This window comes from Ascaphus truei, chromosome 1 (genome assembly GCF_040206685.1).
Source record: "Ascaphus truei isolate aAscTru1 chromosome 1, aAscTru1.hap1, whole genome shotgun sequence".
NCBI classification, from domain to species: Eukaryota; Metazoa; Chordata; class Amphibia; order Anura; family Ascaphidae; genus Ascaphus; species Ascaphus truei.
In genome coordinates, this window is record NC_134483.1 from 330793378 (window position 1) to 330819399 (window position 26022).

At 43.8% G+C, this 26022-nt stretch overlaps 1 protein-coding gene across 5 annotated transcripts in view; it reads right to left on the reverse strand.

Annotated features, from left to right (window-relative positions):
• Nucleotides 1-26022, reverse strand: part of IDUA (alpha-L-iduronidase) — a 222344-nt gene that overhangs the window by 108440 nt on the left and 87882 nt on the right. For all 5 annotated transcript variants that reach the window (XR_012802543.1, XM_075607198.1, XM_075607191.1 and 2 more), the window contains 2 exons: nucleotides 11601-11683; nucleotides 8140-8247 (listed from right to left, as the gene is read on the reverse strand). Coding sequence is in view for 4 of the 5 variants with exons in the window: in XM_075607165.1 (XP_075463280.1) it covers nucleotides 8140-8247; nucleotides 11601-11683 (191 nt within the window). In the remaining variant the exon portion in view is untranslated. The remainder of the gene's footprint in view (nucleotides 1-8139; nucleotides 8248-11600; nucleotides 11684-26022) is intronic.

The following is a 26022-nucleotide window of genomic DNA, read 5'->3' on the forward strand; positions in this document are numbered from 1 at the left end:
GATGGACCTGCCACAGCCGACCTGCCACTGGAGTCCCCGCTGCCGGCCACTACTAATGTAATTTTTATTATGGTTTATTTATGGTAGAGTGTTGATTTAAGGGTCTAGTCGTTGAGGTAGGGGGTTAATTTAAGGGTTTTAGCGGTTAGTATAGCGGGATTTAGGGTAGAAGATTTTAGGGTAAGGGCTTCAGGTAGTTGTTTAAGGCACATACCTTAGCGGCGAAGGGGCCGGCAATGGCATGTTCTGGTGGCAGGGTGATTCACGGCAAAGCACCAGCGGTCATTTGGTCACTGCAAAATGGCCACGGCCAAATGTCTTAGACCGAGGAAGTTTTAAAGTTTAATGAGGAGCTGTATACATTTCTGTTACCTATTTCTCCAGCAGGTTCTGGCTCCTCACTTGGTGGACAGCTACAGCAGGGAGCTGCCCGGTGGGCTTCACGCATCTCAGCAGAACGCATAGGTCAATGAGGAGGAGTGGTCAGGAGTAAGCTAGGTACGTTGCAAGCGAATCAGTTTGGTGGGTTGTTCATGCAGCTTAGTAGGCTCTGAAGTTCACTGGAAGGGGTGTTATGGGGCAGATCCCACGGATATATCCACGTAAGAAAATATGGCGCTTGTGCCGGGGCATACACCAGCAGCAGTAAGAGCTGCTATAGAAAATGTGGTAAGGCCGCGTCCATAGTGAGCACGACGTAATCAAAATGCTGTGCCTCTATGAGGCATGCCATAGAGCGAGCAGCCACAAACGATGCAGAGCACCGCCACTCACGATGCGCGAGAAAACAAATACATTTGTTTCTGTCATGTGATGGCTGGGTCACGTGAGCGGTTCGCCCAATGAGGGCGAACCAGCTCTGTGACGTCACGGCCATGCCTCTCCATCGCATCTACCCCTAGGCCACAAATCTCTCCTGCTACAGGCGTGCTTGACGCAGCCTCAGAAACACCAGCACAAGCTAGGAGGATGCTTATCTCATAGCATACAACCCATTAGGTATGCATTTAATGTAATGCAGTGGATTAGAAGAGCACACACATCCCTATGATAGTACAAATTATTTTATTTAAACAGTTTAAAAAAAAAATTCCCACTCAATCTTAAATTCCGTCATCCAGCAGTTAAGACTCAGCGTTTCCACCACAATTGGATGTCTCTGTCTCTTTATGCTGCCTCCACTGTCTCTGTACTCCTGGATAAGTCCCCTCACGCTGGAGCTGAACTGCTCTCATCGCGTGCACGCGCCTGTTTACTTCAGGGTTTGTCGGGTTGACTCTCAGATGTAATGGAGAAAGTGCAGGGAGCTTCAGCAGTTGTTCAATGTCCTTTGGATGTACTGGTTTGCAGCAGGTATGCATTTGCCCTTGGCCATAAAGGAAAAGATATGGAGGGGGAGTTTGTGCCTCTTTTTGGCATCGTGCCAGTGACCTCGGGACAATTGAAAAGTGCAAGTGCAAGCTCAACAAGGCCATGAGAATTGAAAACGAAACAGGTACTTAGTAAGGCACTCAGAGTTACAAGAAGCCATACCAGGATTGTTTTGGAAAGATGGGGTATACCTGTCAGATACCGGAAACCATATATTTAACATAGACCTGCAGGAGGGTGTAGAACAGGCTGTCACCATGGCAGTGCCAAGGACAATTTAGGGAGTAAATGTCCTTGGCAGTGGTGGGTGATGCCCCTGCCAGGCTGTAACGCTCGGCCTGCCCACAAACCAGACGAGACCACGGGACTGAGGTGGAAAGGACAAATACCACACACCTAACAGTAAACGGGGGCGCGGGAGTGTGGAAGTAACGTAGCTGATCCGGGGAACAAAAATAGAAGTAGTTCGGAACTTGCTAAATCCGACGTAGAAGGTTTGGGTACGTAAGCCAATGGTCCTGGAGTAGAGAAGGGAGCGTGGTAGTGTGTCCGTAAGCCTGGGTCGAGGAGAGGAGAGAGCTGCGTTGTCGAGGATCCGTTTGCCGAGTCTATGGGGTATAGACGACAGCGTGGTAGAGTGTCCAATAGCCAAGTCCGAGGGGTCCAGAAAGCAGCGTGGTCAAAGTCCAAAGCCAAGGTCGAAATCCAGGGAGGTCAGCAGAGAATCCAGGGACAGGAACAGGGACTGAAAAACAAGAGAGCCAAGCAGAAGCAGACAGCACCACGGTACAGTAGCTATGCAGAGCACTGAGAGAATGGGGAGACCAGACTAAATAGTGGGCTGGGACCTATCAGGGGAAAGGGAGGAGCGGAGGTGCGGTCCAGGGGTTAACCCTGATAGGAGACGCGCACGACCCGGAAGAGAGAGAGCAGCCGCGGGGGTGACGCCGACAGCAGGGGAACGCCACCGGGGATTCGAGGCAGCGGAAGAGCAAGGTAAGGGGACGCCGGGAGCGGGAGTCCCTGCAGCGCGGGACCTTACACAGGCTCGGAGAGCTCAAGAGGTACAAGGATACTTGATATGGTGCCCTCATTGCGACTGGTTGGATTAATTCTGCTATGCATGCTATGGGTAGCAGCAGGAGTCACGAGCCACGGCGATAGCATTGGGGGCTCAGTACTACAGTCGTGCTAGAAATGATCAAAGATTGGTTGAACAGCAACCCAGTGGAAAAACACACAGCTCAACAGGTATTTACAAAAATAAAAAAGATTTATTGGGTCACATATTAAAAAACATAAAACATACAAGGGACAGAACAGGGAAAACTCTCCTCCCACGGGTTTCACATTAATAGCGCATTCTAAAGTCGTACTGCCTGGCAGGTGGTAATTACGAGTTGCAAGAACTCAGGTCAAAATATAAATATATAATAAATCTGGCCCAGCTCTGAATTTCCCCCCGGACGAAGCACGTGGTGTGAAACGTGTGTTGAGTGACGTCACAGTGGAGACACCCATGCAGCAGTTTGAGTGAGAAGAAAGCATCAATAGCTAAGGTTCAGCTGGACTTTCCTTCACCGAATTTCCAGAATTAGAGAAACAGCAGCTGGGTCTTATAAACAGCGACATACTGAAGGACATCGGATACTTACCCCACAGTTTGGAAGATTACTTCACCCACTAGACTTGATTCCAACATGATTGTCTGGTAACTAAATACACCAGTAACCAAATACTGCCACCATATGTTGTTGTGAGGATCGGGCTTAAGCCACGCCTCCATGAAGGGTCTTGTGGCATTCCTGTGATGCACCGCATGCTGACAAGTTCGTGCACAGGCACCGTCCAGTGCTAAACACAAGTTAGCACTGACAGCAGAACATCTGATCGATTTAGGATATGCTATCTTCGCCCCGTGACAATCAAGTAGTATGATAGTGATTATCGTATTCAGCTGTGCTCCTTGTCTTGAATTGGCTCTACAATCAAGAGTCAATCATCTGCTGCTGCTGTGTACCTCTCATCCTATTGGTTCCCCGACCTTTATATGCTCAGCGATCCCTGCTCCAAATCGGCTGAGCATAGTAGTCGCTACCTAGTGATGAAGCTGTCCACAAGCTTCTGCTTGCCGTACCCTGCCCTACTTGTTCTTGCGTTGCATTGCGTTACCTTGTCTTGCATTCCAGCTACCTTGACCACGGACACCTACTCTGATTTCCGGACCTCGGCAACCCTCGACCTCAGCTTGGATATCTACCACTCTACCGTCTACTACCCTCGACCTCGGCTAAGTGACCTCAACTGCCCTCCAGTCTCCTAACCTTGATCGCGGCAAGTATATCTACTACCTTAGCTCCCCAAACACTGACCCGGCTACACGATGACGAACCTGCACACTGGACGTGGCCTCTCATCTTCAGGTCAGTGTTTACAAATCCCCACCTCGGCCTCGCTGTGCCGTCCTGTTTGTAGGAAGCACATGTTACAGTTGGCGATTAAGCATATTTACATGTGTCCAACCTGTGATATTAAGTGGTAAAATATACATTTAGCTTATTGAAGTTTGTGTGTGCTATATATGTGCCTGTTAGGCTATTAAAGTGACATTGTGTTGGTTACATCCTTGGGGTATATTAAAAACGGATTAAAAGTACCTTTTTTAGGTTTGCAAACCTATACTACTATTTTGATAATAGAAATTAATAATGTTGCCAAAATATTTTCAACTAGCACTTTACAGCAATTCAATTGCATTTTCTCTCACAACATGCTGTAGCCAGGAATCACTTTATTTAGTAGGTGTAAAGATTATTAAGTGCCTGTCTCCGGTAGGGAATATATTTCCGTCTACACGAAACTATTTAAATGAATTATATTATTTAAAGATTTTTGTACAATAAAGATAAATGGAGAGTGCATATCTGTGGGAATTTTTTTCTACGTTGGTTTCAAATATAAATAAAGCTGTGGCCTTGTTTTCCCCCCACAATGTTTTTGTTGTTATTTAGGTGGGGGGTGGGGAGGGGGGTATGGTGGGTTAAAATGTGCCATGAAAATGTACTGTTTTATAGAGAGGTTTCTAGGTCATGGCAGAAAAGGCATGTGGTGGGAGAGGAGAGGTTCTAATGATGTGGACGGGAGCCTAGAGCATGTAAATTTGTATAGGTGCATGTAGAGTTAGGTGTCGCGGAGTTAGGTGTTCTGGAGGGTCCAGTACGTAGAGTGAGGCTGAAGGTTAGAAGATGGTGATCAGGGAAAGGGAAGAAAATTTGGAAAAGTTAGAGATTAAGTAGTAGTTATATCAATGAAATCACTTAAGTATGCGTTTCTCAATTTTTTCTTTTTAGACAATCTTAATTTTAGTCTCTTTTTTCTTATCTTTACTTCTTAAATATCAGTAGTTTGCTCAGCTATTTTCATAATTCCCTCTAAAGATACTATACAATACTTTACTTTGATACTTTGAACCACCCTATTCTCCATCACATTCTCCATACTCTTGGTATCCGTAACAGAGCTCTATCCTGGATTTCCTCTTAACTCTACCATTGTACTTTCAGTGTTTTGTTTGCCAACACCTACAACTCCTCTGTTGATCTTTGTGTGGGTGTACCCCAGCGGTCGGTCTGGGACCTATTATCTTTACACATCTAGGTGACCTTATGACATCTCTTGGGTTCAAATATCACCTCTTTGCTGATAACACACAAATTAACTTTTCAAACCTTGACCTTACACCTGCTATATAGACCAAAGTCTCTGAATGTCTCTCCGCTATATCATCCTGGATGGCTCTCCGCTAACTGAAACTTAACATGTTAAAGATGGAGCTCCTCATACTTCCTCCAAAGCCTGGCCCTACTGCCCCTTCTACATTACTGTTAGCAGTACTATCATACACCCAGTATCATAAGCGTGCTGCCTAGGTGTCACATTTGACTCCTCCATCACATTCTCCTCTCAGTCACAATGAAGCTAAAACTGTCTCGGTCGCTCTACTGCTAACACTGTAACGCAGGCTCTTACTCTCTCCCGTCTCGACTATTGTAACCTTCTACAGTCCGGCCTTCCTGCCTCTCACCTGTGCCCCCTACAATATATCCTAAACGCTGCTGCTAGATTCACTTCCCACACCTCTGGAATACCCTTCTCCTCAATAGTCGACTAGCACCCTTTCTCTCCATCTTTAAGGCCCATCTTAAAACACACCTCTTTAATTAAGCATTTGGGTAGCTCCATTGGCTGATACTATACATCTCATATGCCCGCACCTGCAGACGCACTTACCAGAACACCCTTCAACTATCTCTGTAAGTTCTCCCCACTTGCCACAGTAGAGAAAAAAACAAAATCTTGTATAAATGCAAGGTTTATAGTCCAGAATAAAGTAAAAAAAATTACTTTTGGTGTTGTCAGTTGTTGTTTCTTGTGGAAAGGAACCTCTGAATTGCCTCAAGTTTGATAAACATATATAATAGAAATCAGAAGCACTTTTATTAAAATATAACACATTTAATGACAATAAATAAATAAAATGTAGAGTAAAAAGTAGAAAAATGCACCCAATGATGAGTGTCTTAAAAGTATATCAGGCATCTACCTGCATGGCACCGAGAAGTGCTGAGGGATACCGGCACTAGAGGGTGAGGGTGTTCCTCCGCCCTGCAGAGGGAGCCTATTTGTGGAGCAGATGGATACCAGGCTTTACCGCAAGCAATGCCAGCTAGAGCAAAAAAGAAAAACCCCTACACCAGAGGTCCCCAACCCGGTGCCCGACAAGCCTTTTGTGGGTGCCCGCGACTAATTGGCCAACCAGTTGATAATATGGCATAGATCAGGGGTCTTCAACACATTGATTGTGAGCAACTGGTAGCTCACCGGCTGCTAGTGATTAGCTTGTCGCAGTGGAGCCAACAGCTGCTGCGTGCCTCTCTCATGTGCCAGCACAGGAGGCTCCCCAAGGTAAGTGTATTTTGTGAGTGTGTTAATTGGTTGGTGCCCGCCAATCTTTCCTGAACTCTCAACAGTACCCTAATTAAGATTAGAAGACTATCCCCACTACAGATCAGGGGAACTCCCGAAGCCAGCAAAAACCCACTACAATTAAAGTTCGACAGCAGGACTCTAATCAAGATAAGCTATACTTTTAAGACACACATCATTAGGTGCATTTTACAACTTTTTGTTTTGCACTTTATCTATTGTCATTAAAACTTGATATATTACAGTGTTTGTCTTTTGTGCTTCTGTTTTCTATTACATTTTTACATATACATATATATTTTTATACATACATACATACATACTGTATAATATCCATGAATGTGTTTCCATATCTTCCACAGTTCCACAATCTGCTTTCTTCACCCCATTATCACATCATACAGTGGTTAAGCTGCAGACAAGGATTCTAAGTAGTGACATACAAATGAGCACTCCGCGGTCATGTCACTTTTAGCTTACTACACACTATGACGTAAATTCCAGAGAATCCATGAGGAAGCTGTTACCAGGGAAACACGTTGGGTGGTTTGGAACTCAGCTCAGACACTGGAGACCCGTGAGACCTGAGAGACAGAAAGATTCGACACTAATGATGATTAGAGCTGGCTCTGGAAGCCACGCAAATTGTGCAACCGTGGAAAAAAGGGGACTACACAGGAGGAGGGACAGGCGCTTTGGTGGTTTGGGGAACTGTGACTTTGCGAAGCACCATAACAACATATGTTTGTGAGTTATATGATACTCTGAATTAGTATCTAACCAATTAAACACAGTGCACTATTATTTGTATTTTCTCTTTCCCATACATAAGATTGCTGGGGAAAAATATATTTTGAAGAGCTGTATCTCTTAGGCCTCGTCCAAGCTCCCCGCTGGCGTGCGGAGGCGCGCTGAGGCTCAGGGAAAGAGGGTGCTTTCCCTGGCCTTAGACAGCGTGCCGTCAGGGGGCGTGTTGGGGACAGGCCGGGGGCGGGCCAGTGACGTCACGGAGCTGGTTCGCCCTCATTGGGCGAACCGCTCACGTGACCGGCCCTGCGCTCCGGCGAGCGCTGAAATGTAAAAATCTGCTAAGACCTACGCTTACGCGCGCTTGCGGAAGCGTAGGCGAGCCCCTACTAAAGCCGCTCTAATTGCGGCTGTAGGGGCTCAGTGCCGAGCTTATTAAATTGAACACATTTATGGTAACATCCATTTCACTTTTGATACCAAATATTTTCTTCACATCAAACACACATCGTTACATAATTAGTGGATTGTTTTATTTATGGGTTTCGAATTTACTTCTCACTAAGTTTGGTTCACTTTTTGGGGTTGTGCCTCTTCTCTTGCATCCCTAAAACTTTTGCCTGCTTTATGAAACAGATTATACAGCTGAGGCTGGGTCAAGGAAGATGCAGAAACACAGCTATTGTATTCTTTTGGACTCGGCAGTTTCACCTTGGTCACTGATTCTGCGTGGTCATAGTTCACTGTAACATATAAGCAATTAACCGCTTTGAAAATGTTAATCTTTAAATGTTCAAACAAGGTGCAGCACTTAAAAAATCGAATATATCGATTAATGGTATCTAAGAGTTCGACCAACTCTGAGTATTTTCCTTTCATGTTTGTGCTACAGGAAGCTTTTTTGGAAACCAAGATATTAGGCTTTCCCCTCACCAATTGTAACTTTTTTGCTCAGTTATATAACTGAAATCACTACTACCAGCCTCATTTAACATAGATAAAATGATGACATAAATACAATAATGATGACCTTACCTATATACCTTTGTGCCGTCAAGAAGATCAGATTCCTCCATTCTAACACCTGCCTTTTATCTTCAAAATCAGTAAAATATCCAGATGGACTTCCCATCAGTTCAAAGCCTTTAAAATGTAATACAAATCGTATATTAATACAGAATACTGGGTTGTACTGCCCTAGTGGCTAAGACAAGAGGGAAATCATGATTTGATTGCAAAGAAAATGAAATAAAAACAACACTGGGGAAATGACAAAACAACTCATTCATGACCCTTCAGATGGAGACAAAAACATTGCACACTCCTGATATGTTTATAAATATGTTTTGTGTATTAGAAATATTTAGAATATTGCCCAAATAGCTGAATTTCATGGTATAATCTGTTAAATGGGATTTCCCCCCAGTGATTTGTCTCACTTAGCCTTAAAGTAGTGTGCGATGGTTGTGGTTTAAAAACGTATATCCCCCACAAACACACCTTTAGGCTAGATCCCCAGTGCAGTCGGCGGCGCCGACGGTGCATGCCGCCCACCAGCCCCTTACCTGCTCCCTGGCTGTCCCAGGCTCACTGCGCATTGTGAAGCATTTGGCCGGCATTGTGGCCCCGCCCCCTCATCATGGCCTCGGCCCACACAGCCCGTTGTTGCCACACCCCCCGCACCTCAGAACACCGCCTGCAGACTGCAGATCACGGTATAGCGCACTGCACGCGCCACCATGTCACAAGGCAGACTTGCAGGCGTGTGCAGTGGGGCCTCAGCCTTAGACAACACGTGGAGAGGCACTTATGCACAAAAAATGGGCACACCTGACATACCTGGGATATATTGTAATAGGATATGCAAATGACTGACCTGTGATATATATATATATATATATATATATATATATGTAACGGGTATTCCTTCTGGTCTGACCCCCCCAATCTCATATTGGCCCCTGTGGTCTATCCAGCCCTCATTACATGTTCGTGTCTGGTGGTGCACCTGTAGGCAATAGGACTCCTGAGTCTCCCGCATGATGGTATTCGGGGATGTTACGCCAGACAGGCAGCTGAGGTAGTGGGTGCGAGTCCTACCTATATCATGTGCAGCGCCTCCACCTCATCAGGATCTATGCGTCTGCAGGGAGATGGTCCTGATGAGGAACTCCTTCTTGGTGGTGAGGGCCCCTGGAGAGTAATTTCAGACTCACACCATGGGGTTCTCATTGAACAAGTCATCTTTATTGTGCGTGGTGATGTGGGCCAGCTGCCCCTCACAGTCAGTGCTTCAGCCGCACATTGTTCTATACTCCCCTTTAAAAGGTACGCCCTCCCAATGGAGTGGGATCCACTCTCCCTCACAGGGAGATCACCCCTGTGCCAGGTCCCTGGACACAGTTGGCCTCCTATGGCTGGATATATAACTGTGCCACTAGTTACTGCACTAGTGGGCACATCAGAACTTGCTGCTTCGCCTTCATCTTGCAGCATCAACCTCTAACTTTAGGCAGTGCAGTGCCTTATATACCTCAGGAGGTATGGCACATCTCTGATGTCACTAACTGTGGACTCAGAGCATGTAGCCACTCCCATCCATACATATGGCACCTCACCAGGGTGTGAGGGCAAACCTCCATGATTACTGCTGGCATTCCTGTAACTTACCAGGTTTTGCTGCCAGCAGGAGAGATGACTGTAGACCATTGTTATGCATGGCTACATATATATATATATATATATATATATATATATATATATATCACAGGTCAGTCATTTGCATTTTCCTATTACAAATAAAATACATAATAAAATACAAAAATACATACAAAAAAATCCGCAACCCCCAAATATATACACACACCCACCTCACCAAATATATACAAAGCCCCCAAATAAATACAAAAAAACCCACCTCCCCAATACATATAAAAAAGACCGCCAGTACATATTAAAAAAAAAACAATACATATAAAAAAAACAATGCATATATAAAAAAAAACAATGCATATAAAACCCCTCCAACACATATAAAAAGCTCCAAGACATATAAAGAAGCCCCCACTCCCTCCCAATACATATAAAAAGATGCCCCAACACATATAAAAAAGACCACTAACCCCAATACATATAACAAGATGCCCCGCTCCCCCCCAATACATATAAAAAGACCCACCGCTCCCTCCCAATACATATAAAAAAAAGTAGACATGCCTTGGGGATGTCGGACCGTTGGCTGCGGGGTCCGGTGGCGGCCGGGCCCCAACTCTCCATCAGCTGCAGACCTCCTCACTGTGTCCCACGCCAAGCTTCCAGCCAGCACGCACCGGAAGCTGAGGCGCGCTGAAATCAGAGGCACGCTGACGTCAGAGGCTGGAAGCTTGGCATAGGACAGGGAGACCTGCATCTGATGGAGAGCCGGGGCCCGGCTACGACCGGCAGCCAGACCTGGATGGAGGTCGGGGCCCATTGTAGCACCGGCCGCCGCGCCCCCCAGCCTCCGGGCCCAGGACACCATTACTTTTTATCCCCCCCACTTGGCGGCCCTGATGGCCACGCAGAGGGCCTTGATGGCCGGGCCCCATGACTCACCAGGACAGGGAAGCCAACCCCGGCAGACCCCCCCCTGTTGGCGGCCCTGATTCTGAGTTTAAATGTTTTCTGTTCTTGGGTGCGTTTGAACATTCCATTGAGGATTTTAATTTTTAAATCATTTATGGAGTGGTCTGGCTGTGAGAAATGATGTCCCACTGGTGAGCAGTATCTTCCTTCTTCATGGTGGAGTATAGAGTGTCTGTGCATATTCATTCTGCCTTGAAGTTTTGGGCTGGTTTCCCCAATGTAGCATCCTTGGTCACATTTGTTGCACTGAATCATATACACCACATTCCTGTGCAGCTGTATGATCCTTTAACATTGAGTGTTCCATGGTTGTGACTGGCTGTGGGTTCTTGACATATATGTTTGCAGAGTTTGCAACATGTTTTGTTGCACGTTTTTTTGCCATTATCAGTGTCTTTAAGTTTGTTGAGAAGTTTTCTGTTGACTAATTTCTGTTTGGTGGTTGCCGAAACGCAAGAATGGGAGGTTTGGGAAAGATTTCTTTTAATGTCACATCCTCTGCCAGCATGGGTTGCAGATCTTTGATTATTTTTCGTATTCCATCTAGGGTAGGGTTGTATGTGGCCACAAGTGGTATGCGTGTGGTAGCATACCACTACATACATACATACACACACACACATCCCTCTTCCTAATGTTACTTTTAGGTCTCAGGCATTTATTCCCATTATGATTTATATTATTATGTTACGTGTGTTACTGCTGTGAAGCGCTATGTAAATAAAGATACTGTATACATACATATGAAATAAATCAAATCATCCAGGAAGACTAGCAATGTACAAAGAATTGTAAATAAGTAATACGTCCTATCAAAAACTTGTCCATTTTATTATAGGTACATTATGGAATAATAAAACAGTTGCTCTTACCTGGCACCAATCCATTATTCCAAAGAAGCTCCATAAAATTATCCAGTTTTGTGAAGTCATATTGAGGTTTTCCACTGTCAACTCTACAGAAAGAAATTAGAACACATAAGGACTAATCGGCATAAGCTATTAAGGAGGAGGGAGCTGTGATGCAGATTATTCATTATTGCAATAACAAACTATACTGAAAGCAATGAGCCTGAAAAAACAGAAAACATTGTTACTTTTGTGGGATCTTAGGTTATTCATTAAACTGCTTCAAGCTGCAGTTCAAGCAATATCCTGCATGTGTGTTTTTTTAATAAATCAGTTCTGTAGTAAGAAAAAATGCTTTTAGCATTTTCTGTTTTAAAAAACAACAACTTTGAAAGACCAATTTTCTTGTATTCTATTTTAACAAGCATGTTTGTTCCTATAGCAACCATTTACATTCCCCAGATCTAAAGATGTCGCTAAACTTTGCCGATCAATAGATGGAGAACGAATTGACCGGCAGCTATGCAGTTCTTTAGGTAAGTAGAGATTGCCCACATGAAACTATTGAAGTTTTTAAAAAAACGGGAGCTTGAACTGCAGCTTTAAGTGCCGATTGCTAATATTATCAGTTAGCATGGCATTCATTAAAAGGCCTGAATATCCCAATATTGTGTCTGGATGTAAAGTCTTAATGTTTCAACAGTGCTTGGAACAAAAATAAAACAGTGACATGTTCGTGTCCAAGGACCATATTTACTTAGTGGTGCTAAGTTGGAAAACAGCTCATTACTCATTCTCATTGAAATCAGTCATTTAATAAAGAACCCCTTTAATGTTTTAGGTTTATGATGGCTACTTTGTTAATGGATTCCTTTTAACATCACGAGTGACCCTTGAAATGTGCTGAAGTATATGACTCAAAAATACATATACATTGTTTCAATATTAATAGATATAGGGGCCTATGTTCGTAGCCTTCATAAAAAAAATTGCCCTGCCGTTTAATCCGCCAGTTTTTTGAGCGTTGCTATCACAGTATTCAGAACGCCTCGATTACCAGTGATAGCAAAATGCCCAAACTGGCGAGTAGCCGTGATGATCGCCTCTCTCAAAAGGACAAATACGGCCAATTGTTATAGCTGCAGAGAGACAGTTTCTCCCAGCACAAATCTCGACCGAAATTTATGTTTTTTTTTTTATAAATTAATAATTGATTTGTTGGCTACTGGTTTCCTTTATTTAATTGATTGGTTGGCTACTGGTTTAAATTGTTTGTTTTGTTGGCTAGTGGTTTTATTTCTTTAATTGATTGGTTCGCTAGAACTTTTATTTCTTGAATTGTGGCGTTTAGGTGCTTGGGTATATATTTTAATATTGTGTATTTTTGGCATTCATGCTTTTTTGATATACCACTGTGCCAATCAATGGGTACAGTGGTCCCGCGGTGGGTGGTTAGGCCACCCGGGTGGGTAGTGGGGGCGGGTGGGTTAACCCCTTAATTACTAGTTATTAATCGCTACGGTGATTAAGGGGTTAAGGGCAATAGGAGTGTATTTTTTTTTTCTTTCTTGGTGTCTATTCTTGCTGACAACAGAAGACATGGACCTGGAGTATGCAGACGAGGACGCCCTTCATGATGGCAGGGGCAAGTAGAAAGGTTTATTTACTTTATTTATTTTGGCTGTCGAATGTTTAATTTTATAATGAGCAAATGCACTATTATCCATATGTGGATAATAGTAATTTTGCCCATTACTGTACTGTATATGTTGGCGGGGGGGTTGTTAGGGGTAGAGGAGGTGGGTAGTAGGGTTGTTGTGTTTTAAAATATTTATTGTGGGTAGGGGGAGTGGGTGAAGGTAGCAATTGGCACTTGGTGGGTAATAACCGCTAAGGTATTTAAGGGGTTAACTCCACCCGCAACACCCCACAAGGTCTAAACACCCACCAAGGGCCAAATGTCACCTTCACCCACCCCCATTCCCCACAATAAAGATGGCACTGGTAGTTAACCCCCTTCATTGACTCAGCGGTTAGCTGCTCAGGTCGCACCATTGCAGTCATCTGGACCGGACTCCGCCGTCAATCAGCATCATAGGTATGGTCATCTTTCTCCTCCTCAGCTCTGGAAGGCATACCCTGCAGCGGCCGGAACACCACTGAGGACCGTCGGCTGCTGGCACGGGAGGTAGGCAGGGACAACTCCGCAGGGGAGAGACACCGGATAATTTCTGAGTCATCAGTGGCAATCAGCAGGGCCCTTTCCGGCCCTTGCGTCTCTGAGGACTACGGTGTCTAATCACCCCAGGCAGTCACCTGAGTTTCTGACCGCCTAGAGCGCCGTTTCTGGAACCATCTCGGGCCTTGGCTCGGCTATCGGGGTACTCGAACCTCTGGAATCATCCGCTGAGGCATCTCGGGCCCTCCGGATCCTTTGAGGTAGTTGCTACCATCTCCCAGGTACGAGGGTCAGTCCCATCCTTGGTGGAGTAGGCCGTAGGGCTTAGCAGCATGGGCTTGAGGTAGTGTGCCCCGCACCTTTTACATGTAGTTCCCCAGACTAGGTCTCCGCCCGGGAAGTCACACTTAGAGCACAGGCATCAGAGGTATCTCCTCTCGTCCACCTTCACTACCAGGATTCCTCCCGGCAGTCGGTAGTGAACGAACTCCAGATCACAATCCATGATTAGACTATTGGGTAATAGCTGAGGCATGAGAGTTAGCAGATTAGCTCCTCTCTCTCTCTTGGCTCCAAAGAACCGAAGGTGTGGTCGGATACATCCAGTACTTCCCTTATCCTTCAAAGTCCTTAGGCATTGGCTGTCATCTGCCCCCTACCTCTGGTGGAGATTATAGGAGGTGACTGGGCGTGACTGACTCCTGGCTGAGCCAGTCACTTCACTTGGGTGGGGTCCTGGCTTTTGCGCCAGACCTTTGCAGAACTTTACAACAACTTTTCTTGCAATTAGTTTGCAGGCAACACGTGCGGCTCCCAGTCTTGGTGGGAAACGCCATTTTGACTGGCGAACTTCTGGTAGTGCGTTCCTTAGCATGAGAACCACCATTTCACTTTCTTTGGAATACAGCACCACGTGCCCTAAACGAGTTTGGCAGGCACACGCTCTCTGTAAATCCTTGCAGCACATAGATTAGCAGTCTAATAGAGAGTAGGTTATACCCCAGGCTAGCAAAGCTCTTTCTTGATACGCTGCACACGTTCACAATCTATTGCAACCACTCTGTGGTTCCACGGTCTGGATAAGGCTAGTAGTACACTGGGCGTTCTTCCAGCAGAGGGGTCTAGGCACCAGTCAGTCAGGCACCCCTCCTAAGACACTCCAGATCAGTACCTTATGCTGCCCCGCTTAGCTGCCGGCATCGCGGACCCTCTTCAGAGGTCTCTGGGACACGTTAACCAGAGCACCCCCTTTAGGCATCCCAATTACCTGCCTATGGGCGACTCAGAACAGCAATAGCCCTTGTGCCTCCAGACCATTCACCCGATAGGCCAGTCTAAGTCATAGTTCCGTGGCGGGGAAATCTGGTCCCTGGTTATGGTGTGCCGGGGTCCCCTGGACACTATACCTAGCCTCCCTCCTTCATTCCACACTTGCTTTGGAAGCGTAATTTATTACTTCCAGCCTTGCGTCGCTGAAAACCTGTCCTGTTGAGCAGTATCTCAGCAGCGCCTCCAAATGTAATGGTGTTTCCCCCACCCTCTGGGAGATTCTGCTATTACTGGTCGTGTGGTGCATGATACCGGCTGGTAACAGGAGGGCTGAGCTGTCCGCCGATGGTAGTGGGGACAACAGGATCAGGTTTCTGGGGTACATTACCAACATGGTTCTCTAGCAGTGCAGCGCCTCCATCTGCCATAGGCTCCAGATGTATGGAGGTGATCTTCTACAGTAGAAATACTCCCTCTCCTCCCAGTAAGATCACGCACTAGGCAGGAGGTATATGAAAACAGGAACAGTCTTTATTGGGTCAGCACTCACAACACGGCAGTGGTCTGCCCAATACAGTCTCTCTGGATCAGCTACCCAGCTAGAGGATGGTCCCTATTATGGCCATAGGCACTGCAGCTGTCCAGATAAGTGAAGATGATCTCCTACAGTAGAACTAATCACCTCTCCCCCCAGTAAGATCACACACTAGGCTGGAGTATAACAACAGGAACGGTTTATTCTCTTGGTCTGACAGTACAGGAATAAGGCAGATCTCTGCCCACTGCAGTCACTGGGATGGTCAACTTGAGGACGGTCCCTGGACTACCGCTACAGGTCAGGGCCCCTGCAGCTGTCCTAGCTCTTCCCTGGCCCTCTAGCAGGACCAGGGGTACAGGGTATCACTCACTCTCCCCAAAAGGGAAGAGGAACAGAGTGGGCCAAGCTCCAGGCAATCCTGTGTGATCCCTGCCTCTCAAGATAAAGCACCTTGTCATGTGAAACGCGTAGGAGGCTCTACACCTCCTTTTTGTAATGTTGTATAGACAATACATTTTTCATTTTTATACCACCTTGCTCCCTGGGCAGTGCGCTGTTTCTTGCATTTTTTGCATATTCTGTTGCTGTTTGGATCCCTATCAGCAGCTGGACAAACCTCCAAAGAATCTTGGTGGCTCTAGGAATGGGTAAGATCTATTGAGGAAATATTACCATTCAAGATTTACTACAAAGATGTGGTGAGTTTTGGACTTTCCTTATACATAATGTCTCTAATGAGGTTATGACGAAGTGAGAATATATTTTTTTCTGTCACCTTCAGGGGAATTGAGAAGTGTTATGCTCTAGTCACTCACCTAGTAGTATACCCACACCATAGTAGAGCTCTACCTTTATGACTCATTTATAGAAAATAATTAATAACAAATTCCAAAACCGTTAGAGCACCCCTTACCTTCATATCTTATATTGTTCAAATCAAACCAGTATAAATATGGTGTTCAGAAGCCTTATTCTTAGCTGACCCCTTGAAATCACTTTGTGTCCGTCAAACTCAACCTCTTCAAAAGAGATATTATTCAGTGAAAGAAATAGTGATGTGGTCATTATTGTTTGCATAAATCTTTACTGTAACCAAGAGTAGAATGTTAATTGAGCCTGTCAATGGCAGTAGAGAGCTGAATGATTAGTGCAATGCCACTGATACCAAAGGATTCATTAAACCAATACTCCTATAGTAGTACAGGACATATGGCAGCCCTCATTTCACAGTCACTTGCATTAGTTCTTTTTACAGTTAGTAGAATTAATGGACCTATTTATTTTCTACAAGGGCTAATGGATTTATTAACCGATTAATCAGTGTTGGTAAAACAGGATGAATAAACCTTTCCTTGACAGTGGAAGCATTAGACCAAGTAGCCCTTTTATTGATACTGACATGGAAACCTGAAGATTTAATATTGTTAGCAGTGGTAAGTGGCTAATGAATTCTTTAATTACCATGACCCCAGCATTCCTACCTCCCTCATCCCAACCCCTAAACGCTACTGATAAAACATCCACATAAAAAGACACCAACAAGTGAGGTGGTTGAAAAGGCCACAGCAGCTTTTTAATTATTTAAATTTACAAACAATATTGTATGCACCATAAATTGAAAAAAAAAATTGTACCTTGCCAAATCAAAATGAACCAAATCTCTTGCCTCTAAAACCAAGAGGAAGTTTCAAATTGAGCAACGATTCCCAAAAAGCCCAGGGTGAAGGTTGACTGCTCTTGGCCAGATCCCCTTCCAAAAAACCCTCCATAAGAAACTAACCCACCCAATAGTGGTTATTGACTAATACCTGACATAGTCCCTTATGCACATTTCAACTTCTGTGACAAAGAAACACGTCAATATTTTATATATACACGAGATGGTCAATGCCCAGCTTTGCACGGGTTGCACTTAACAAAATGATTAATAATAAATTGCGTCTCTCCCACCCTCATCTCTCTCGCCCCTTCCTTCCTCCCTCCCCCTCCATTTCTCTCTCTTCCCCCCTCATTTCTCACCTTTAAAACCTTATTATGTACCCAATTCTTTCCACCTCTCTCCCGATTTCCAGAAATTCTTGCTTTCTCCTCACACATCAACTGACTTCCTCTTTTTCTTTCTTCGTCTCCTTTCTGTGTAAACCGTATAGCTATCCGACTCTCCTTATCTTCCACCAGGCTTTGAGCATTATGATGTCACGTAAAACAGATTCATAGCCTACCAGTTACAACACCCACGGTCTGACTTGCTTGTCAGATAAATTTTAATCATGTATAGAATTAATTTGTTTAAATAAAAATTACAACAACAAAAACAAACAAAACAAAACAAAAAAAAGAACACTGAGGCACACACCCTTAGGACCTCCTTAGTATGCCTGCAAAATATCAGGTGTCATGGTCTTGGGGCTATGGCCCGACTAAGATAGACAACGTAATATATATATATATATATATATATATATATATATATATATATATATATATATATATATAAAACGTTACCATGCAGCAGGGCAGCAGAACAGTAAAGAGAGGTAAGTATACAAATAATTGTATTGTAACAGACACAAAAATCCGACGTTTCAATCCCACAGAGGGATCTCCTGGGGTGTGCAGTACAGGAAGAAGATCCCTCAACCCGATTGAAATGCTGTGGCTGGACCTTAAGAGAGCTGTGCATAAACAAATGCCCACAAACCTCAATGAACTGAAACAACGTTGTAAAGAACAATGGGCCAAAATTCCTCCACAACGATGTGAGAGACTGATAAAGTCATATAGAAAACGATTACTTCAAGTTATTGCTGCTAAAGGTGGTTCTGCAAGCTATTGAATCATAAGGTCTACTTAGTTTTTCACACATGGCTTCTCCATTTTGGCTTTATTTTTGTTAAATAAATCATGACAGTGTAATATGTCATGTGTTGTTGTTCATCTGAGGTTGAATTTACCTAATTTTAAGATCTGCTAAGGAACAGATGATTGTTATTATGTCCTGATATGTAAAATCATAGAATTCAAAGAGGGTGTACTTTCTTTTTCACACAAATGTATGTGTTTGTGTGCTTATCTAGGACAAGTTGTAAAGGATACAAGGGGGAGATGTTCTTAACACATTAACTAACAAGAAGCTTATTGGATTCATACACTTAATACCATGGTACCGAATGGGTTAAATTAAGAGATATATTTAGTCCCCTTTTTATGGATAATTGAGCTTGTGGTTTCCCTACTATGCCCTTGAATACCTCTAGTCTAGATAATAAACAACAAAAAACAAGGCAGCGCTAATACTAAAAAAGACCAGCAGCCTGTGATATAACTCTGACACCCTATGTCAGATAGGAAGAAGGAGAAAAGGTTATATCTATGGCGCTTAGCCTAAGGTAGATAATATACAACCAGATAGAAGTTGATGTCCTCTGGGGCTCTCCTCATGAAGACGGTCAGTCATGTAAAAAATATAAAAAGAAACATAGTGTAATACAGTTAACCTAATCACATACAAAAACACTAACACATATAGGACAACGAAAAGCTGAGACAAACAAATGACTGATTAGCATAAAAACATTTAATATAACAACTCAATGCATGATATATGAACACTAAAAAGATAATGTGTGCACACCAACACTGGCTAAGCTAGCCGCTTACCAGACATAGATGATAATAAAGCGGTGGATAAATCAGAGAGTATCCCCTCTCGTAATAGCAGATGTCAGCTACCAAACTTCGCAGCAATCCAACGATTTGGCAGGGGCTTCCGCGTTTCGGAAGACTGCTTTTTTACCCGAGGAAGGAAGCGCAGTCTTCCGAAACGCATAGGGTGGTCTACGTGTGCACTACTGACGTTAGAGTACCCTCCACATACATACCAGCTTCACGGACTAGTTCAGCCATTGTGCTGTTTACAGATTGCCCTGTATTTGGCTGGACATTGATTGCCACGGATGCTTGTTGCTGCCTGCTCGCGTTCAACGTTGCTGCTGCGCACGTGGTGACGCTTGCTCCTGCGACACGCGGTCCGGTCTGCCTGCCCAGCTGAGGTCCGTGCAGTGAAGGGAAAGGAGAAACCCCCTCGGAAGCCCCTGCAAAATCGTTGGATTGCTGCGAAGTTTGGTAGCTGACATCTGCTATTACGAGAGGGGATACTCTCTGATTTATCCACCACTTTATTATCATCTATGTCTGGTAAGCGGCTAGCTTAGCCAGTGTTGGTGTGCACACATTATCTTTTTAGTGTTCATATATCATGCATTGAGTTGTTATATTAAATGTTTTTATGCTAATCAGTCATTTGTTTGTCTCAGCTTTTTGTTGTCCTATATGTGTTAGTGTTTTTGTATGTGATTAGGTTAACTGTATTACACTATGTTTGTTTTTATATTTTTTACATGACTGACCGTCTTCATGAGGAGAGCCCCAGAGGACATCAACTTCTATCTGGTTGTATATTATCTACCTTAGGCTAAGCGCCATAGATATAACCTTTTCTCCTTCTAGTCTAGATAATGTTTTAGATGGGTCTCATGAAACGCGTTGGGAGATTTGCTTGAGCTCATTCATGCTTGGACCCTTTGAGCCACCGTAACCTTGGAACTCACATGGAATCATCTGGGAGAGTTCTTGAATGCTGCAGTCACATAGCAAGCCTGGGGAGAGCTCCTTCAAGTAGCTTCCTGCTCAGAGCTCCAGTGCCAACGGGACCTAAAGTGGAGCATGTGGCCTTGTGTATTTTTATATGCTGTCACATAGTTTGGAAATTGTAAGTAAAGTAAACAGAATTACACTATTGGCGTGTTGCGCTTTCTTCTTCTCTTTTGTCTACGTATAATGCAGCATCTAAGCTTTCTTGCCTATTTGATTGGCATGCCAATGAAAAACAAACTTTGGGTTATATTGGAGAAATCCATATACAAACCAATTGATCGAGACATATTTTACTGCATCCATAGAGATATACGACCCAATGTGTCCAAAGATAACGTACTAGAATTTCTACAGATCTTGGATAAATATTCCTCCAGTCATGCTCTTACCACTATTTCCTCCCCGCTTATTCCGATAGCCAATAATCCAGAATTTAAGGCAGTTTTTGATAAATGGTCTAAAGCAGGGGGGCGCAAACTTTTTTCCCTGCGCCCCCCCTGCCGGCGGTCACTTCACCCACACTTACCTCGGTTCCAGCGTCATGACGTCACGTTGCCATAGCAACATGACATCACATGACCTCGCGGTGTCATTTGACGCCGCGTTGCCATGGCGACGCGTGTAGGAAGCCGCCGGAGCCAAGGTAAGTAAAGGTTTAGAGAGGCCCTACAGCTCCCCCCGGCACTTAATTTAAGTGCCTTCGGGAAGTGCGCGGGGCCTCTGTAAACCCCTCCCCCCCCCCGCCAGCAGTCTCGCGCCCCACCTGGGGGTCGCGCACCCCAGTTTGCACACCGCTGGTCTAAAGCTACAGTAAGGTTTATAGAATATCTGGTGTATTTTTTGTAGACCATCTAAAACTATTTATTGAACTCAATGGAAGGAATAACTGGACAGACAGAGAAATATGGCATTACACCCAGGTCAAACATTATATTTAATGAAAAAAGCAGATATTTCCCTGTTCCAGCACATTTGAGTCAATTTTCTTAACTCAGTGTAAGTGGTCATGGGCTATCTTCAATATATCAAATACTATTAGATGAAAACAATATTATCGAGCCAGGCAATGTAATCTCTTGGAAAGCAAAATTAGGAGAGCACCTACTGATTGAGGAATGTAACATAATGTAGGCGGTCATAAGTAAATCATCAAATTCTATTAGGATATTAGAAAACGCTTATAACATACTACTTAAATGGTGCTTTACCATAACTAAACTGTGTTGCATCTTCCCTGGTCCTTCTGACAGGTGTTGGAGGGGTTGTGGGCAACGTGGGTCTATGTTGCATATCTGGTGGAATAGTCCTCGTGTCAAATCATTCTGAGAGGAGCTAAAATTGAGAGGATTTCCTCTCTTACATTGCCCAAAGACCTCTGGATTCTTCTTCTTAATAGGGATTGCACCCCATGTTACAAGATCAGAAAAGCACTAATCCTGTACCTTGTAAATGCAGCCAGATGTACAATCCCATTACTATGGAAACAACAGTCCACCCTGACGGTTGAAACTTCGCTCTCCAACATATGGAAGACATTTTTCAATGGAAAAGTTGACTTACATCCTACAAGATAAAAGGGAATAATGTGTGGAGTAGTGGTCCCCCTGTATCTCATACTTCTACATTAGTGTATTAGTGGCAAACAAAGTTTACTGGTTTAATATTGATTCCCGTCCTTTTCAGGGACACCATTTCTGTACAACCTCTCTCCTTATGTTTCCTATATGTTATGGCTCTCTTTAATGCAATATACAGGCTCGGGTTTCTCAGTGCAGTGAAAACATGTACAGTACTGATGGGTGATGGCATACTTTGAGACCTATAAGACTTGTCTTTTGTTGTATACTTTGAGACCTGTAAGTTCTCGAGGACACATCATCCGCTTCACTTTGAGTTATGTTGCATTTATTTATACTTTTTTTTCATTCTTTATTCAATATATTTAATTCATTTTCTGATATTATCCATTTATGCTTTTAATGCTATTTTGTTATCTCTTCAAAAGTTCTATTTTTTATTTTATTTTGGGCACTATAGCTTTACTTTCTGAGACAGTATGATGCCTCGAATGTCCTTTCTACAAGCAAGTTGATACTATTTAACATACTAGCCACGATTTGGAAGCACCGATATATGTTTCTTTCAAATGTCTATTTTTTAAAACTACTTGTTACAGATCTAAAAATATGTTATGTTTCTTGACCCTGTTTACTGATAATTATACCTTTTTCTGACTTATTGTAAGATCTCTTCAGTAATAACAAAAATAAGAAAAATGGGATCCAACAGAAAGCTGTACATCAGAGCTATGTGGTTGATCTGGATTCTTATGAAAGCTGACACTTTTTAATTAGTCTGAATGCTGTATATTGTCATTTGCTCACATTTTTAACATTGCAATACTTACAAGCCTTTAGTACAAATAAATAAATAAATCAGTGAGCACGTTAGTGTGCTTAGTTTGTCTCCTAGGTTGGTGTGGATACCAACATGTTGACTCCCCAGATACATTTTCGAACTATGAACAAACATGAATGGTGAATGGTGTGCTGTCCTATCCTTCAACCAGCTTACACTGCACCAGACTCAACTACTACATAGAAGGTGAGCAGACCACATCTGAAGTCTGTACTCTAAGGACCTTTGTACTGTACATTTTGTGCCTATGAGATGACACACAGATACAATATTCCATTCAGGATTAACTCTGTCAGTGACACGTGGCACGAACCACGTATGTTTGGGAGGATCATTAACTACTTAAGAGAACCATTGACTAGGGACAACGTAAATTGCATAGTAAGTATACTTCACTGGTCTAACTTGATTTCGCCTCAGGCCAATGAGAGGTGTGCGGGGGCGGGCGGGCCAAGTGAGCAATCTCATTGGCCTGGCCCAAGGTCCAATCTGATTGCCGCTAGGGACACAGGGAGACACATACAGACAGACAGACAGGCAACGACACATAGGACACTTTGAGAAATATATAGTAGATATTGTATTGTATGTCTTTATTTGTATAGCGCCATTAATGTACATAGCGCTTCACAGTAGTAATACACGTGGTAATCATATAAATAACAAATAATAAACAGATATAAATAACAGGTTATGGGAATAAATGCTTCAGACAAACGTAAAATTTGGGAAGAGGAGTGCCTGCCCTGAGGAGCTTACAATCTAATTGGTATGTAGGAGGAACGTACAGAGACAGTAGGAGAGCATTTTGGTAAGTGCTTCTGCAGGGGGCCAAGCTTTATGTATCGTGTGTAGTAATATCTACGGTGCTACTCATATGCTTCTTTAAGCAAGTGGGTCTTAATGTGGGTCTTAAAGGTGGATACAGTGGGTGCTAGAAAGATATTGAGTGGAAGGGCATTCCATAGGTGTGGGGCAGTCAGTGAGAAAGATTTAAGGTGGGAGAGGGCTTTAGATACAAAGGGGTAGAGAGAAGACATCCTTGAGCAGAACACAAGAATCGGGATGGTGCATAGCGAGAAATTAGGGATGAGATGTAAGTAGGGGCAGAAGAGTGTAAAGCTTTAAAAGTGAGGAGGAGAATTGCATGTGTGATACAGGATTTGATAGTAAGCCAGAAGAGTGATTTGAGCAGGGGAGACACCAAGACACATTTAGGAAAGAGTAGAGTGATTCTGGCAGCAGCGTTTAGGATAGATTGTAGGTGAGACAGGTGTAAGGCAGGAAGGCCGGACAGCAGGAGGTTACAGTAGTCAAGAAGGGAGAGAATGAGGGCCTGAGTCAGAGTTTTAGCAGTCGAGCAACAGAGGAAAGGGTGAATCTTTGTAATGTTACGGAGGAAAAAGCGACAGGTTTTAGAAATGTTTTGAATGTGAGGGGCAAATGTGAGAGAGGAGTCGAGTGTGACTCCTAGGCAGCGTGCTTGGGCTACTGGGTGAATGATGGTACTTTCAACAGTAATTTGGAAGGAGGTAGTAAGGCCAGGTTTGGGAGGAAGTATGAGGAGCTCTGTTTTTGTCATGTTAAGTTTAAGTCGACGGAGGGCCATCCAGGATGATATCGCAGAGAGACATTCTGAGACTTTGGTCTGTACAGCTGGTGTAAGGTCAGGGGTTGAAAAATAAATTTGTGTGTCATCAGCATAGAGGTGATATTTAAACCCAAGGGATGTGATTAGGTCACCTAGAGAAAGTGTGTACAGAGAAAAGAGAAGAGGTCCCAGGACAGAACCCTGCGGCACCCCCACAGAGAGATCTATGGAGGAGGAGATGGTGTTAGCAGAAGAGACACTGAAAGTAAGATGGGAGAGGTAAGAGGAGATCCAGGATAGAGCTTTGTTATGAATACCAAGAGTATGGAGAATGTGAAGGAGAAGAGGGTGGTCCACGATGTCAAATGCTGCAGAGACGTTGAGCAATATGAGCAGAGTTTAATGACCTCTGTCTTTGGCAGCATGGAGGTCATTAGTTATTTTAGTGAGGGCTGTTTCAGTCGAGTAAGCAGTGCGGAAACCAGATTGTAGAGGGTCTAGGAGAGAATGGGCGTTGAGAAAGTGGAGCAAGCGAGAGAAAACAAGACGTTCAAGGAGTTTGGAGGCAAAAGGCAGGAGGGAGACAGGTCGATAGTTAGAAAGACAGGTAGGGTCAAGCTTGCTGTTTTTGAGTAATTGTATAATGGTTGCATGTTTGAAGGAGGAGGGAAAGGTACCAGAATAGAGGGAGGTGTTAAATATGTGTGTGAGCATAGGGGTTATAGTAGGAACAAGATGTTTTAGGAGATGGGAGGGAATGGGGTCAAGAGGGCAAGTGGTAGAGGGAGAAGAGGAGATCAGTAGTGATACATCTTGCTCTGTGACAGCGGAAAAAGAGTCAAGGAAGGCAGGAAGAGAGTTAGGAAGCAGTGTAGGATGGGAGGAGGAAACAGAGGGGATGTTCTGACGAATGGATTCCACCTTTTCCTTGAAGTAGTCAGCAAAGTCCTAAGGTGAAATGGAGGAAGAAGAGGCAGCTGGGGGTGGTTTGAGTAGAGAGTCAAAGACAGAGAAGAGTCGGCGTGGGTTAGACTTGTGTGTGTTGATTAGTGAAGTAAAGTACGTTTGTTTAGCCTGAGAGAGAGCAAAGTTGAAACAGGACAGCATAAATTTGTAGTGAAGGAAGTGATACAGGATTTGATAGGAAGCCAGGAGAGTGATTTGAGCAGGGGAGACACATTTAGGAAAAAGTAGAGTGATTCTGGCAGCATCATTTAGGATAGATTGTAGGGGAGACAGGTGAGAGGCAGGAAGGCCCCCTTCCCACACACACACACACACACACACACACACACACACAAAGAAAAAGATTACAGTGCCACAGCAGATCAAATTAACCAGGTAATTGCTAATCAATTATGGTCTAAATAATGAGGCAGTAAAAATATGGACCTGTAAGAGACAAGGCAAACAATATAAATAATTAAAAGGGTACCTTTAAACTAAAACAAACAACATATAAAATACACAAAGACACATAAAACAAAACAACAAACAAAGGGGAAAGGGAATGGGAAAAACTAAAGGAATATGCCAAAAAAAGTTTCAAAATAAACCAAATAGGAAATAAAACGCTGGAGACTCCAAGCAGCTCTTCTCAGGAAAAAAACACTCCTCCCACCATCTATACAACAAAAATAGAAAGTGCGGGCTCCATAGCATAATACTGTAAAATAAGGTTTATTGGTGAGGCAGTATAAAATGCAACTCCCAATGGTCGCAAGAATTTGCGCAAGAGAATGCTGTAGCAGGGGCTGTAGATGTCCTAGCCACGCGGTATGCTGGAACAGGGTCC